The sequence below is a fragment of the Esox lucius genome, chromosome 2 (genome assembly GCF_011004845.1).
Source record: "Esox lucius isolate fEsoLuc1 chromosome 2, fEsoLuc1.pri, whole genome shotgun sequence".
Taxonomy (NCBI): Eukaryota; Metazoa; Chordata; class Actinopteri; order Esociformes; family Esocidae; genus Esox; species Esox lucius.
In genome coordinates this window covers 34,789,572-34,803,655 of record NC_047570.1, presented here as the reverse complement: position 1 = coordinate 34,803,655, position 14,084 = coordinate 34,789,572, and the positions used below count along the sequence as shown (strand labels likewise).

General features: G+C 40.8%; 3 protein-coding genes across 3 annotated transcripts; all 3 read right to left on the bottom strand.

Annotated features, from left to right (window-relative positions):
• Positions 1 to 5,008: 5,008 nt before the first annotated feature.
• Positions 5,009 to 6,174, bottom strand: LOC114841033 (high choriolytic enzyme 1-like). Its single transcript, XM_029125868.2, has 2 exons — positions 5,860 to 6,174; positions 5,009 to 5,614 (listed from the first exon to the last, which is right to left on the bottom strand). The coding sequence occupies exons 1-2, from the start codon at positions 6,054 to 6,056 to the stop codon at positions 5,038 to 5,040; spliced, it is 774 nt and encodes a 257-aa protein (XP_028981701.1). The 5' UTR covers positions 6,057 to 6,174; the 3' UTR covers positions 5,009 to 5,037.
• A 2,480-nt stretch (positions 6,175 to 8,654) lies between these two features.
• LOC114828779 (high choriolytic enzyme 1-like) lies at positions 8,655 to 9,820 on the bottom strand. The gene is made up of 2 exons (XM_029113438.2): positions 9,506 to 9,820; positions 8,655 to 9,260 (listed from the first exon to the last, which is right to left on the bottom strand). The coding sequence occupies exons 1-2, from the start codon at positions 9,700 to 9,702 to the stop codon at positions 8,684 to 8,686; spliced, it is 774 nt and encodes a 257-aa protein (XP_028969271.1). The 5' UTR covers positions 9,703 to 9,820; the 3' UTR covers positions 8,655 to 8,683.
• Positions 9,821 to 12,651: 2,831 nt separating this feature from the next.
• LOC105026484 (high choriolytic enzyme 1-like) lies at positions 12,652 to 13,669 on the bottom strand. Its single transcript, XM_010897968.4, has 2 exons — positions 13,473 to 13,669; positions 12,652 to 13,257 (listed from the first exon to the last, which is right to left on the bottom strand). Exons 1-2 carry the CDS (start codon positions 13,667 to 13,669, stop codon positions 12,681 to 12,683), a joined length of 774 nt encoding a protein of 257 aa, XP_010896270.3. The 3' UTR covers positions 12,652 to 12,680.
• Between the last annotated feature and the right edge of the window lie 415 nt (positions 13,670 to 14,084).

Sequence of the window (14,084 nt, the reverse complement as noted above, 5' to 3'; positions counted from 1 at the left end):
TTTCCAAACCTCGTGCGGACTCCTACCCTCAACAAAGACACTTAAAGTAAAACTGAAAACCATTGATATGTTGTTACAGAAATGTGTTTATGAATAATTTCTTTGTATTTACATAAGTATTTGATCACCTACCAACCAGTAAAAATTCCGCTCTCACAGACCTGTTCGTTTTTCTTTAAGAAGCCCTCCTGTTCTCCACTCACTACCTGTATTATCTGCACCTGTTTGAACATGTTACCTGTATAAAAGACACCTGTCCACACACTCAATCAAAAAGACTCCAACCTCTCCACAATGGCCCAGACCAAAGAGCTGTGTATGGACATCAGGGATACAATTGTAGACCTGCACAATGCTGGGATGGGCTACAGGACAATAGGCAAACAGTTTGGTGAGAAAGCAACAACTGTTGGCGCAATTATTAGAAAATTGAAGAAGTTCAAGATGACGGTCAATCTACCTCGGTCTGGGGCTCCATGCAAGATCTCACCTCGTGGGGCATAAATGATCATGAGGAAGATGAGGGATCAGCCCAGAACTACACGGCAGGACCTGGTCAATGACCTGAAGAGAGCTGGGACCACAGTCTCAAAGAAAACCATTAGTAACACACTACGCCGTCATGGATTAAAATCCTGCAGCGCACGCAAGGTCCCCCTGCTCAAGCCAGCGCATGTCCAGGCCCGTCTGAAGTTTGCCCATGACCATCTGGATGATCCAGAGGAGGAATGGGAGAAGGTCATTTCGTCTGATGAGACAAAAATAGAGCTTTTTGGTCTAAACTCCATTCGCCGTGTTTGGAGGAAGAAGAAGGATGAGTACAACCCAAGAACACCATCCCAACCGTGAAGCATGGAGGTGAAAACATAATTCTTTGGGGATGCTTTTCTGCAAAGGGGACAGGACGACTGCACTGTATTGATGGGAGGATGGATGGGTCTTCCAGCATGACAATGACCCGGAACACACAGCCAGGGCAATTAAGGAGTGGCTCTGTAAGAAGCATCTCAAGGTCTTGGAGTGGCCTAGCCAGGCTCCAGACCTGAATCCAATAGAAAATCTTTGGAGGGAGCTGAAAGTCCATATTTCCCAGCGACAGCCCCGAAACCTGAAGGTCTGGAGAAGATCTGTATGGAGGTTCTGCTTTTCTGAGGTATCAAATACTTATGTCATGCAATAAAATGCTAATTAATTACTTAAAAATCATACAATGTGATTTTCTGGATTTTTGTTTTAGATTCCATCACTCACAGTTGAAGAGTACCTATGATAAAAATTATAGACTTCTACATGCTTTGTAAGTGGGAAAACCTGCAAAATTGGCAGTGTATGAAATAGTTGTTCTCCCCACTGTAATCAAATATTTACAAAGATGTGAGGGGTGTACTCACCTTTGTGAGATACTGTATATGGTGTGGTATTATTGATCTACATGTAAACATTTGAACATATTAGTGTGGTTGTAATCTGGAGGACGTGTAGACACCAGTTTATCAGGGCCTGGAAGCGCAGCATATAAATGGAACATAATTAGCTAGAACCACATCAGAAATTTGGTAAAACTATTGTTACATTACTGTAAGACCTAACTTGCCTGTAGCTGTGTGTATATTCACATACCTGATTCTATACATGGCTGTTGGCTTCCCTGAAGCCTCTGCCCTGTTCTCAGCTGCAGCGAGGTGATGACATGTTTGGTCAGGTCCAGCCCGGTCCAGACCGGTCCAGCCGTGTCATCATATCCTATAGCAATTTCCTACACACTCAAATGTGAGCCCAGTTGAACTTGTGCAAACTACAATAGAGACACAATTACTTGTAAAGGCTTATTGGGACTCAAATAAATGTGTGGGATCACTTTCTAAGGTTAGCGAGTGTAGCTAAAATAACTAAAATGAACTAAGGCTAAAAATGACAACTTCTTGTCTGGCTAGGTAGACTAGGTAACTAATACACTAGTGAATATATCATTAGATAATTTAACATCTGCAAGCTCACGCCAGCAAATTCTTACACCTAATGAAAAAACTAAAGTGTCAGCTTTAGTATTTTCTCCCAAAATTGAATGAACGATTTATGAATTACAGCATGTGTACATTCTTCTCGATTATTTTTGGTTAAATGAGATATTTTACAGGAAATAGTTTTAATACAACATTTGTCAAGTGATTTTGCATAATGTGACCTTGGGAAGTGAGGTGAGATGGAAAAGACATTTGTTTCCACGTGAAATATTTACATTCATTTTTGCCTGGAGTGTGATTTGCATGCTTGGAATATAAAGAGGCTCACACAGGTCAGTGTCTACTCTAGTGACAGGGGAGGACATCTGTTACCAAAGTTGTGTTCCCTTTCCTATGTTCCGTGTACAAACCTTGCTCTGATTACAACACCCCCCCCCCAAAACAAAATACTTTTTAACAGAGATCTGATAAATGAAAAAACATTGTGCCCAATTATTCATACAATATATATATATTTTTTTTTAATCAAGTGAGACAAAGAAACATTAAATTGCTACAATGATCTAGTCCACATCAGGTATGTTTTCGTCCTTTGGCCAGTGACCACTGTGTGGAATCAAATAACAACAATGTGTGGTTAATTATAGATGCATTGCAGTAGTCCTTTGATTATAAGTTTGTACTGCACAACCGACAGCAGGTTTGTACATTTGGATCCCTCCTTCTAAAAAGTCGAAGGCCTCAGGGTTGTTGATGTGTTTGGCATGTTAAACCTATTGACTACCCAAACGGTTTAGTGATCATCAATTAAGAGCAGTCCGATCAAGTGAAAGTAAAAAGGTGTTATCACAGGTGTTTGAACTGAGCGGTGAACTGTTCCTCCTTGTTTGGAATCCTGCGTGTTCCAAGTTCAAATTCAAACAATGACGTCCGGACCGAACATCTACAGACCTGTGGAATTACACGTCATCATCACGAAAACCTTTGAGTGCCTAGTCCTGTCCCATCTGAAAACTATGCAGGCCACCATTAAACCATTGCAGTTTGCCTAACGCGTTATAATGTCTGTAGCAGTACGATAACAGTTCAAGTCTACATTTCATTCTCAAGCTCCTCGGGGAACCCAAAGACATACGCTTCGGTACGGTTCTTGGACTGTAGCTCATATAGAAGTCAATCTGTGGATGACCTGGTAGAACTGTGATTGACTTTAACTCTAAATGCACTCGTAGTGGTTTATTAACATGTGTTCAAAGAAGAATATATATGAAATTGTTTAGCTGGGAAACTCTCAGTTTGACCCATGCCACCTACCTAAACACTGTAGCAGACCAGGTACACCCGTTCATGGCAATGGTATTCCCAGATGGCAGTGGCGTCTTTCAGCAGGGTAATGCGTCCTGCCACACTGCACACATTGTTTGGGAACAGTTTAAGAAACATGATGAAGAGTTCAAGGTGTTGCCCCTGGCCTCCAAATACCCCAGATCTCAATCCGATTACACATCTGTGGGATGTGGTTGTTGGATTCTGTCCACTTTTGATCCATGAACAAAATTAATTCCACCAGAAGTCAGGGGAGTCCAAGATGTTGCTCTTCTATGGTTCTCCCATGTTCTCCAATAATTACAAAGTTAACACAGTCTTTTATGCCAGGACACGTAAGAGGCGGTCAGTGGTCATAGCCAACCATTACACAGACCATTATCCTCGAATAAGAAAGGTTTTTGTCAAGGATCTTGTCAATGATCTCAAGGCAGCTGAGACCATAGTCACCGAGAAAACAATTGGTAACACATTACGCCTTGAAGGACTGAAATCCTGCAGCACTGCAAGGACCCCCTGCTGAAGAAAGCACATGTACAGGCCATCTGAAGTTCGCCAGTGAACATCGGAATGATTCAGAGGAGAACTGGGTGAAAGTGTTGTGGTCAGATGAGAACAAAATCCAACTATTTGGCATCAACTCAACTCACCGTGTTTGGAGGAGGAGGAATGCTGCCTGTGACCCCAAGAACACCATCCCCACCGTCAATCATGGAGGTGGAAACACCTCCATGTGTTTCCACATGTTTCCATGTGTTTTTCTGCTAAGGGGACAGGACAACTTCACTGCATCAAAGGGAAAAATCTGCAAAGTGATTAATCCCATAGAAAATCTGTGAAGGGAGCTGAAGGTTCGAGTTGCCAAATGTCAGCCGCGATCTGCAAAGAGGAGTGGGACAAAATCCCTCCTGAGATGTGTGCAAACTTCGTGGCAAACTACAAGAAACGTCTGACCTCTGTGAATGCTAACAATGGTTTTACCACCAAGTCATGTTTTGCAGAGGGGTCAATTACTTATTTCACAATTTAAAATAAATAAAGAATTTGACATGCGTTTTTCTGAATGTTTTTGTTGTTATTCAGTCTTTCACTGTTCAAATAAACCTACCATTAAAATTATAGACTGATCATTTCTTTGTCAGTGGGCAAACGTACAAAATCAGCAGGGGATCAAATATTTTTTTCCCTCACTGTAGGTGTCGTGTTAACTATCTCATGCCCTTAATCTTTCATGCTGGACCAACAACACTGATCCATGACGGCTGTCTTGGTGCCAGATACCACCGGACACCTTCAGGAGTCCATGACTCGGCGGGTCAGTGCTGTTTTGGCGACATGTGGAGGACCAACAGCATATGTTGTTGTCCATAAATGGTCATATTGTTTCGGCTCATCAGTGCATATATCCACTACAGTGTACAGTATATGCTGTACATTTTGTAAATTGCACTGAAATGAAGAGTCCACGGAATGACTTCACTGTAATGCCAGGATTTAACTGGGAAGAGACATCACAAGAAATTGCACATTCAATAAGAGTTTGCTTTCAATGTACTTTATTATAGATTAACTATCTAAATGATTTGTGAAAACTACACAAGAATTACTACTAACATGTTTAACGATGCGTGTAACAAATTTGCATAATGACATATAAGAATAAGATAACAACATTTTGTATGTCAGATTTGACTTCCTTCATCTCGTCTTCTCCAGGCTTTTCTCCTGTGACTTGATGTCTTTCCGATTAGCAGTTGTAGAGTCTGTTGATCTTCAGGATGTCAGTGGAGGACAGTCCCACTCTCTGGCCGATGGGCACGTTGGGGTCGGGGATGGGGGTGATGGTATCCTGTCCATTGATGGAGAAGGCTGTGTTATCATAGTGCATGACAGAGCCGTAGTCATAGGGAGTGTTCAGGTTGTTGGTTTGTGTTTTATCAAAGTTGAAGGAGTTGTCAGGGTCGATGTTACTCCAGGTGATTACGACGTAATCGTCACGGTCGCTCCTGGTTTGCTCGTGCTGGAAGCCCAGAGCGTGGAGAGTCTCGTGCTGAACGATGCCGAAAGTAACGCAGCCGCCACTTTGCAGGGAGACAACCTGTTGGTTTCCTTGTCTTCCAAGAGAAGACCAGCACCCGTCTCTAGGCTCATAGCTGAGGTAGTCAGCCTGATTCTGACGAGGCACGAAGCGAATGCAGGTCTTGGAGTTGATGTTCTTGACAGCAGTCTCAATAGTATGCCTCTCATTGGAGGAGAATTCACTGCTCACTATGTAGGGAACTTCAACCTTTCCATTAGAGCCTTTCCTCCAGAAACACCCTGAACTGTAAAAATAAACCTTCAGGTAATTTGACCAGTGTAGACATATCTAATATAATCACATGAAAACATAATATGTGGTTAAATATAAAAGGACTTTAATCAAATTCACTAGAATTATCAATGAAAAACATTAATATTGACAATCTTCAATCAACGTGATCATATCATGGTCATGGAACAACAAGCCACATGGCTAATGGACAAAAAAAATACATTTTGAAATGTGAACTGGTAAAATAATATTTACCTGTAGCAAATCATGGCATTTCTGGTTGTTGGAGTTACAATGTCCCCCTCCAGAAGAAACTGCCTGGATCCGTTGTTAATGGTGAGAATTGTCTTAGTCATGCTGATCTCTGGTCCATCTACCTGCTTCATCACAGGGCTGGCCTGAGAGAGGCCCACCAGCAGCAGTAGGAGGGAGACAGAGGGAATTTGTTCCATCTTTAGAGGAGATGAGAGACTAGATGGGTTCTTGGTCCTGGAGAAGCTTTGGAGAGGCTCTAGATGGGTTCTTGGTCCTGCAGATGCTTTGGAGAGGCTCTGTGGAACTGATGCTCCAAGTGTGATTGTGTCTGGTCAGTCCTGGGCTTTTATACAGTCCTCTACAGGTGTGTCTCCAGGAAGATTACGGGTTGGGGTCCATGTTGTTTGTCCTAAATAAACCTCTGATGGGAGGACTCCACCACCAAGCCCACAGATTAAACACAGTTTTAATCCATACAGGTCCATTTACACCTGGTCATGGGATCTTAACAAACACATATTCACCCACACATTTTAACACAAACGTTAGCGCACACACTCACACAGCCTCAAACAAACTCTCAGTTGCGAACACACACATATACACTCACACACACAAACAAACTCTGGGGTGTAGCAATTATTGAATATTAGGGTGAACACTTTGTCAGATCTGTTTTTTAGAAAATGCTAAGCAAATAACCTACATTTCAAAGTCCAGAATGCTGGTGTTATTTTATATCTGTATGTATTTTAGAATAAAAATTTGCCACCTTACTTTACATGTTTTCGTATTGCTTGGGTGCGATTTTCACTAGTATACAGTGATTTTTAAGAACAAGTAGCAAAAACTACAAACAGATTTCTCATTTAACAGTAAGTCATAACTTGAAAATATCGGAATATCATTTCTTTGTAGAAATATTTATCCATTGATCCAAAATAGTAATTATGGGATATACATTTATTTTTTTACAAGTGTTTAATCTCCAAAACAGAACGTAATGAAATCCTCACAATGTATAAACTGTAACAGCCTGTTAATCAAATAGGTAGAGAAAAGTTTCACAATCACCCTTTGAAGTACTGAAGGTAAATTCCTACAGAACATTCCACAGTCTCTCCATTAGGCAACGGTTCTTGATACACAACCCATCAAAATGGACCAAATCTGCAATTTCCATCATTTCAATCCTCTGTGTTTTTAAAAGTAAAATCAATAAAGACATCTTCTCCAGTCATTACTACGAACCTTTAGATTTAGCGAAATATTGGATTTCTCTCACATCAAATGCAAAATATAATAGAGAATGCATTACAGCAGTCAAATAATTGTTTTGTTCACAGTAATTTGCATGTAGTTTGTCATTTGGCATTCAGTGATACTTTCTTTTCCACACACAGTGAGTGTCCTTGTTATTTGTGGACTAGCAATGCGTTCAATACCCTCATCCAACGGACTACAGAAGCACAAACTCTCCAACTGAACATGTCCAGCTCCATCTATCAGTACATAAACATCCTGACCAATGGGACACAACAAGTGAAGATCATGATTCTTTTTCCCTCAGCACTTGAGCGCCACAAGGATGTGTGCTCTCATCCCTCATTTGGTCACAAGATCTAATCCGCAACACAGTGAGTATCTTTATTATTTCTGGATCCATTGAGGCCCGCCTTAGTAGTGGCTCTTCATTACATTCTTCAACACCGTAAATGTACCATTTGTTGGAGTCAGTCTAGCAGACAGAATTCACAAAATGTACGACCAGACAAGATGTCTATTTGGAAAACAGAAAATGATAATGTCCAATCCATAGTAAATTTTGTCTCTAGTTTTAACTGAAGGAAAAGTAACTTTGATATTGCGTGTTGCCCTCATTCAACCTCCTCTTCCTCCATGGTAACACGGAGGAAGAGTAGGTTGAACAGAAAAGCACAAAGAAGTCTGTCTGTGGAGGACCAGAACCAGATTCCCTCTAACTGTCCACATGGGGGTGTATTAGTGTATGTTCTCCACAGAGTAGGTATTATATTTCATTGTATTGAATCCATATAGAATACAAGGCAAGACTGATTGGTATTCACTACTTTCAAAATTATTTTATATACATGCCGTCTACCTCAGATCACCTCTTAACATCAGTTAACCCTGTAGTAACATGTGATCTGGTAGATACATCACAGCTGGTTACTCCAAACACCTATTGTCCCGTTGGTCAGTATTAATTTCAGTTTCCTGCTGCCAATGTCTGAAATAATTTGTGAACGACCTGTGAACTCGACACTTTCCTCTCACAACAATACCTGTTAAGCCCTCTGTTACAATCTAAAGATAGTCCCAATTTTATCATTTGAATTTGATGTTAATTTGTCTATTTTTATCATTTGGTGACTTTGCTGGTAAATAACAGTGAAATAATAAAAGACACCACTGAAAGGTGCTATGTAGCTTCATTGGTGAAACATGGTGCTTGGAACACCATGGCTGTTGGTCTAATTCTCACTGGGGCCAGGAGGGATATATCTGCAGTCACTATTGTAACTCGATCTGTAATGAAGCGACTACTGAATGACTTCACTGTAATGCAAGGATTTAACTGTAAAAAGTCATCACACAAATAACACATTTGATATGTTTTTTTTTTATGTTCTTTATATTAGATTAACTATGTAAATCATTACACCAGACATATTTAACGATGTGCCTAACACATTTGCATAATGATATATAAGAATAAGATAACAACAATTTGTATGTCAGATTTGACTTCCTTCATCTCGTCTTCTCCAGGCTTTTCTCCTGTGACTTGATGTCTTTCCGATTAGCAGTTGTAGAGTCTGTTGATCTTCAGGATGTCAGTGGAGGACAGTCCCACTCTCTGGCCGATGGGCACGTTGGGGTCGGGGATGGGGGTGATGGTATCCTGTCCATTGATGGAGAAGGCTGTGTTATCATAGTGCATGACAGAGCCGTAGTCATAGGGAGTGTTCAGGTTGTTGGTTTGTGTTTTATCAAAGTTGAAGGAGTTGTCAGGGTCGATGTTACTCCAGGTGATTACGACGTAATCGTCACGGTCGCTCCTGGTTTGCTCGTGCTGGAAGCCCAGAGCGTGGAGAGTCTCGTGCTGAACGATGCCGAAAGTAACGCAGCCGCCACTTTGCAGGGAGACAACCTGTTGGTTTCCTTGTCTTCCAAGAGAAGACCAGCACCCGTCTCTAGGCTCATAGCTGAGGTAGTCAGCCTGATTCTGACGAGGCACGAAGCGAATGCAGGTCTTGGAGTTGATGTTCTTGACAGCAGTCTCAATAGTATGCCTCTCATTGGAGGAGAATTCACTGCTCACTATGTAGGGAACTTCAACCTTTCCATTAGAGCCTTTCCTCCAGAAACACCCTGAACTGTAAAAATAAACCTTCAGGTAATTTGACCAGTGTAGACATATCTAATATAATCACATGAAAACATAATATGTGGTTAAATATAAAAGGACTTTAATCAAATTCACTAGAATTATCAATGAAAAACATTAATATTGACAATCTTCAATCAACGTGATCATATCATGGTCATGGAACAACAAGCCACATGGCTAATGGACAAAAAAAATACATTTTGAAATGTGAACTGGTAAAATAATATTTACCTGTAGCAAATCATGGCATTTCTGGTTGTTGGAGTTACAATGTCCCCCTCCAGAAGAAACTGCCTGGATCCGTTGTTAATGGTGAGAATTGTCTTAGTCATGCTGATCTCTGGTCCATCTACCTGCTTCATCACAGGGCTGGCCTGAGAGAGGCCCACCAGCAGCAGTAGGAGGGAGACAGAGGGAATTTGTTCCATCTTTAGAGGAGATGAGAGACTAGATGGGTTCTTGGTCCTGGAGAAGCTTTGGAGAGGCTCTAGATGGGTTCTTGGTCCTGCAGATGCTTTGGAGAGGCTCTGTGGAACTGATGCTCCAAGTGTGATTGTGTCTGGTCAGTCCTGGGCTTTTATACAGTCCTCTACAGGTGTGTCTCCAGGAAGATTACGGGTTGGGGTCCATGTTGTTTGTCCTAAATAAACCTCTGATGGGAGGACTCCACCACCAAGCCCACAGATTAAACACAGTTTTAATCCATACAGGTCCATTTACACCTGGTCATGGGATCTTAACAAACACATATTCACCCACACATTTTAACACAAACGTTAGCGCACACACTCACACAGCCTCAAACAAACTCTCAGTTGCGAACACACACATATACACTCACACACACAAACAAACTCTGGGGTGTAGCAATTATTGAATATTAGGGTGAACACTTTGTCAGATCTGTTTTTTAGAAAATGCTAAGCAAATAACCTACATTTCAAAGTCCAGAATGCTGGTGTTATTTTATATCTGTATGTATTTTAGAATAAAAATTTGCCACCTTACTTTACATGTTTTCGTATTGCTTGGGTGCGATTTTCACTAGTATACAGTGATTTTTAAGAACAAGTAGCAAAAACTACAAACAGATTTCTCATTTAACAGTAAGTCATAACTTGAAAATATCGGAATATCATTTCTTTGTAGAAATATTTATCCATTGATCCAAAATAGTAATTATGGGATATACATTTATTTTTTTACAAGTGTTTAATCTCCAAAACAGAACGTAATGAAATCCTCACAATGTATAAACTGTAACAGCCTGTTAATCAAATAGGTAGAGAAAAGTTTCACAATCACCCTTTGAAGTACTGAAGGTAAATTCCTACAGAACATTCCACAGTCTCTCCATTAGGCAACTGTCTTGATACACAACCCATCAAAATGGACCAAATCTGCAATTTCCAACATTTCAATCCTCTGTGTTTTTAAAAGTAAAATCAATAAAGACATCTTCTCCAGTCATTACTACGAACCTTTAGATTTAGTGAAAGATTGGATTTCTCTCACATCAAATGCAAAATATAATAGAGAATGCATTACAGCAGTCAAATAATTGTTTTGTTCACAGTAATTTGCATGTAGTTTGTCATTTGGCATTCAGTGATACTTTCTTTTCCACACACAGTGAGTGTCCTTGTTATTTGTGGACTAGCAATGCGTTCAATACCCTCATCCAACGGACTACAGAAGCACAAACTCTCCAACTGAACATGTCCAGCTCCATCTATCAGTACATAAACATCCTGACCAATGGGACACAACAAGTGAAGATCATGATTCTTTTTCCCTCAGCACTTGAGCGCCACAAGGATGTGTGCTCTCATCCCTCATTTGGTCACAAGATCTAATCCGCAACACAGTGAGTATCTTTATTATTTCTGGATCCATTGAGGCCCGCCTTAGTAGTGGCTCTTCATTACATTCTTCACCATTGTAAATGTACCATTTGTTGGAGTCAGTCTAGCAGACAGAATTCACAAAATGTACGACCAGACAAGATGTTTATTTGGAAAACAGAAAATGATAATGTCCAATGCACGGTCAAAAAACAGTATTGCTTCCAACAATAACTAACTCCACCAAAGGCCAAAGTTATGTCCACTCCTAGCTACTATTACGCACTGATGTCATATTTATTTATTCGGAAATCCAAAAATATCTTATCATTTATACATTACTAAATTAATCCTTTTAACATACATAAACCTTTTGAATTATAATGAAATTATGATTAACAATTCTTAACAGTTTTTAACTAAATAATTTGTATTAATCAACTAGTTCCTAATTGGCTCATACAGCCTAAATGACTCTAAGGCCATGATCATTACTGACCAATTCCAATATACTCACTCTTCCAAACATTTTACTACAGCATGATTCTGGTCTGATGTTTTCTCCCCCGTGAAGTGTCTTCAGAATCGGAATCAGAAAGATTTTTATTGCCAAGTAAGTTTCACAACAAACAAGGAAATTGTTCTGGCCACTGGTGCAACAATTCATACATAAGGATTAAGGGAAATAAATACAAATAAGAACAGTGGACAGAGCATAAGAATATTGGACTGGGCAATAGGACATCCTCACTCACTTTGACACCATGTGTCGTTCTGGGTTTGTGTTCATTTACTTGGCAAAACATGGTGATTGTGATTCTGAACAAATGAGAAAACCAAAAGTTCTGTGACCACTGCACTTCCAAAGAAATCATCTCTGTTAACATCCAATCCATAGTAAATTTTGTCTCTAGTTTTAACTGAAGGAAAAGTAACTTTGATATTGTGTGTTGCCCTCATTCAACCTCCTCTTCCTCCATGGTAACACGGAGGAAGAGTAGGTTGAACAGAAAAGCACATAGAAGTCTGTCTGTGGAGGACCAGAACCAGATTCCCTCTAACTGTCCACATGGGGGTGTATTAGTGTGTGTTCTCCGGAGAGTAGGTATTTTTCTATTTTTATCATTTGGTGACTTTGCTGGTAAATAACAGTGAAATAATAAAAGACCCCACTGAAAGGTGCTGTGTAGCTTCATTCGTGAAACATGGTGCTTGGAACACCATGGCTGTTGGTCTAATTCTCACTGGGGCCAGGAGGGATATATCTGCAGTCACTATTGTAACTCGATCAGAATTGAAGCGACTACTGAATGACTTCCCTGTAATGCAAGGATTTAACTGATAAAAATTCATCACACAAATAACACATTTGATAAGATTTTTTAATGTTCTTTATATTAGATTAACTATGTAAATCATTACACCAGACATATTTAACGATGTGCCTAACACATTTGCATAATGACATATAAGAATAAGATAACAACATTTTGAATGTCATATTTGACTTCCTTCATCTCGTCTGCTCCAGGCTTTTCTCCTGTGACTTGATGTCTTTCCGATTAGCAGTTGTAGAGTCTGTTGATCTTCAGGATGTCAGTGGAGGACAGTCCCACTCTCTGGCCGATGGGCACGTTGGGGTAGGGGATGGGGGTGATGGTATCCTGTCCATTGATGGAGAAGGCTGTGTTATCATAGTGCATGACAGAGCCGTAGTCATAGGGAGTGTTCAGGTTGTTGGTTTGTGTTTTATCAAAGTTGAAGGAGTTGTCAGGGTCGATGTTACTCCAGTTGATTACGACGTAATCGTCACGGTCGCTCCTGGTTTGCTCGTGCTGGAAGCCCAGAGCGTGGAGAGTCTCGTGCTGAACGATGCCGAAAGTAACGCAGCCGCCACTTTGCAGGGAGACAACCTGTTGGTTTCCTTGTCTTCCAAGAGAAGACCAGCACCCGTCTCTAGGCTCATAGCTGAGGTAGTCAGCCTGATTCTGACGAGGCACGAAGCGAATGCAGGTCTTGGAGTTGATGTTCTTGACAGCAGTCTCAATAGTATGCCTCTCATTGGAGGAGAATTCACTGCTCACTATGTAGGGAACTTCAACCTTTCCATTAGAGCCTTTCCTCCAGAAGCACCCTGAACTGCAAAGAAACACAATTCAGATGATAAACTGTAGACACATTTTTTCCACAAAAACATTCACATATGAACATAATATATGAAGTGCTTTTTATCATATTCATTAGAATTAACAATTAAAAAAACACCAACATTGAAATACTTGATCATATTATGTTCCTGGAACAGCTCATGAAAACTAGCCACAAGGCTCATGAACTGGTATGATTATATTTACCTGTAGCAAATCATGGCATTTCTGGTTGTTGGTGTTACAATGTCCCCCTCCAGAAGAAACTGCCTGGATCCATTGTTAATGATGAGAATTGTCTTAGTCATGCTGATCTCTGGTCCATCTACTTGCTTCATCACAGGGCTGGCCTGAGAGAGGCCCACCAGCAGCAGTAGGAGGGAGACAGAGGGAATTTGTTCCATCCTTAGAGGAGAGGAGAGACTAGATGGGTTCTTGGTCCTGGAGATGCTTTGGAGAGGCTCTGTGGAACTGGTGCTCCATGTGTGATTGTGTCTGGTCAGTCCTGGGCTTTTATACAGTCCTCTACAGGTGTGTCTCCAGGAGGATTACGGGTTGGGGTCCATGTTGTTTGTCCTAAATAAACCTCTGATGGGAGGACTCCACCACCAAGCCCACAGATTAAACACAGTTTTAATCCATACAGGTCCATTTACATCTGGTCATGGCATCTTAACAAACACATATTCACCCACACATTGGAACACAAACGTTAGCGCACACACTCACACAGCCTCAAACAAACTCTCACAGTCGCAAACACACACACACACACACACACACTCACACACATTCATACTCACACACATTCATACTCAC

Coding starts and splice junctions, on each gene's coding strand:
- LOC114841033 (XM_029125868.2), bottom strand. CDS start 6,056: ATGGAACAAATTCCCTCTGTCTCCCTCCTACTGCTGCTGGTGGGCCTC. Junction 5,615..5,859: donor AATGCCATGATTTGCTACAG/GTAAATATTATT, acceptor TTATTTTTACAG/TTCAGGGTGTTTCTGGAGGA.
- LOC114828779 (XM_029113438.2), bottom strand. CDS start 9,702: ATGGAACAAATTCCCTCTGTCTCCCTCCTACTGCTGCTGGTGGGCCTC. Junction 9,261..9,505: donor AATGCCATGATTTGCTACAG/GTAAATATTATT, acceptor TTATTTTTACAG/TTCAGGGTGTTTCTGGAGGA.
- LOC105026484 (XM_010897968.4), bottom strand. CDS start 13,669: ATGGAACAAATTCCCTCTGTCTCCCTCCTACTGCTGCTGGTGGGCCTC. Junction 13,258..13,472: donor AATGCCATGATTTGCTACAG/GTAAATATAATC, acceptor GTTTCTTTGCAG/TTCAGGGTGCTTCTGGAGGA.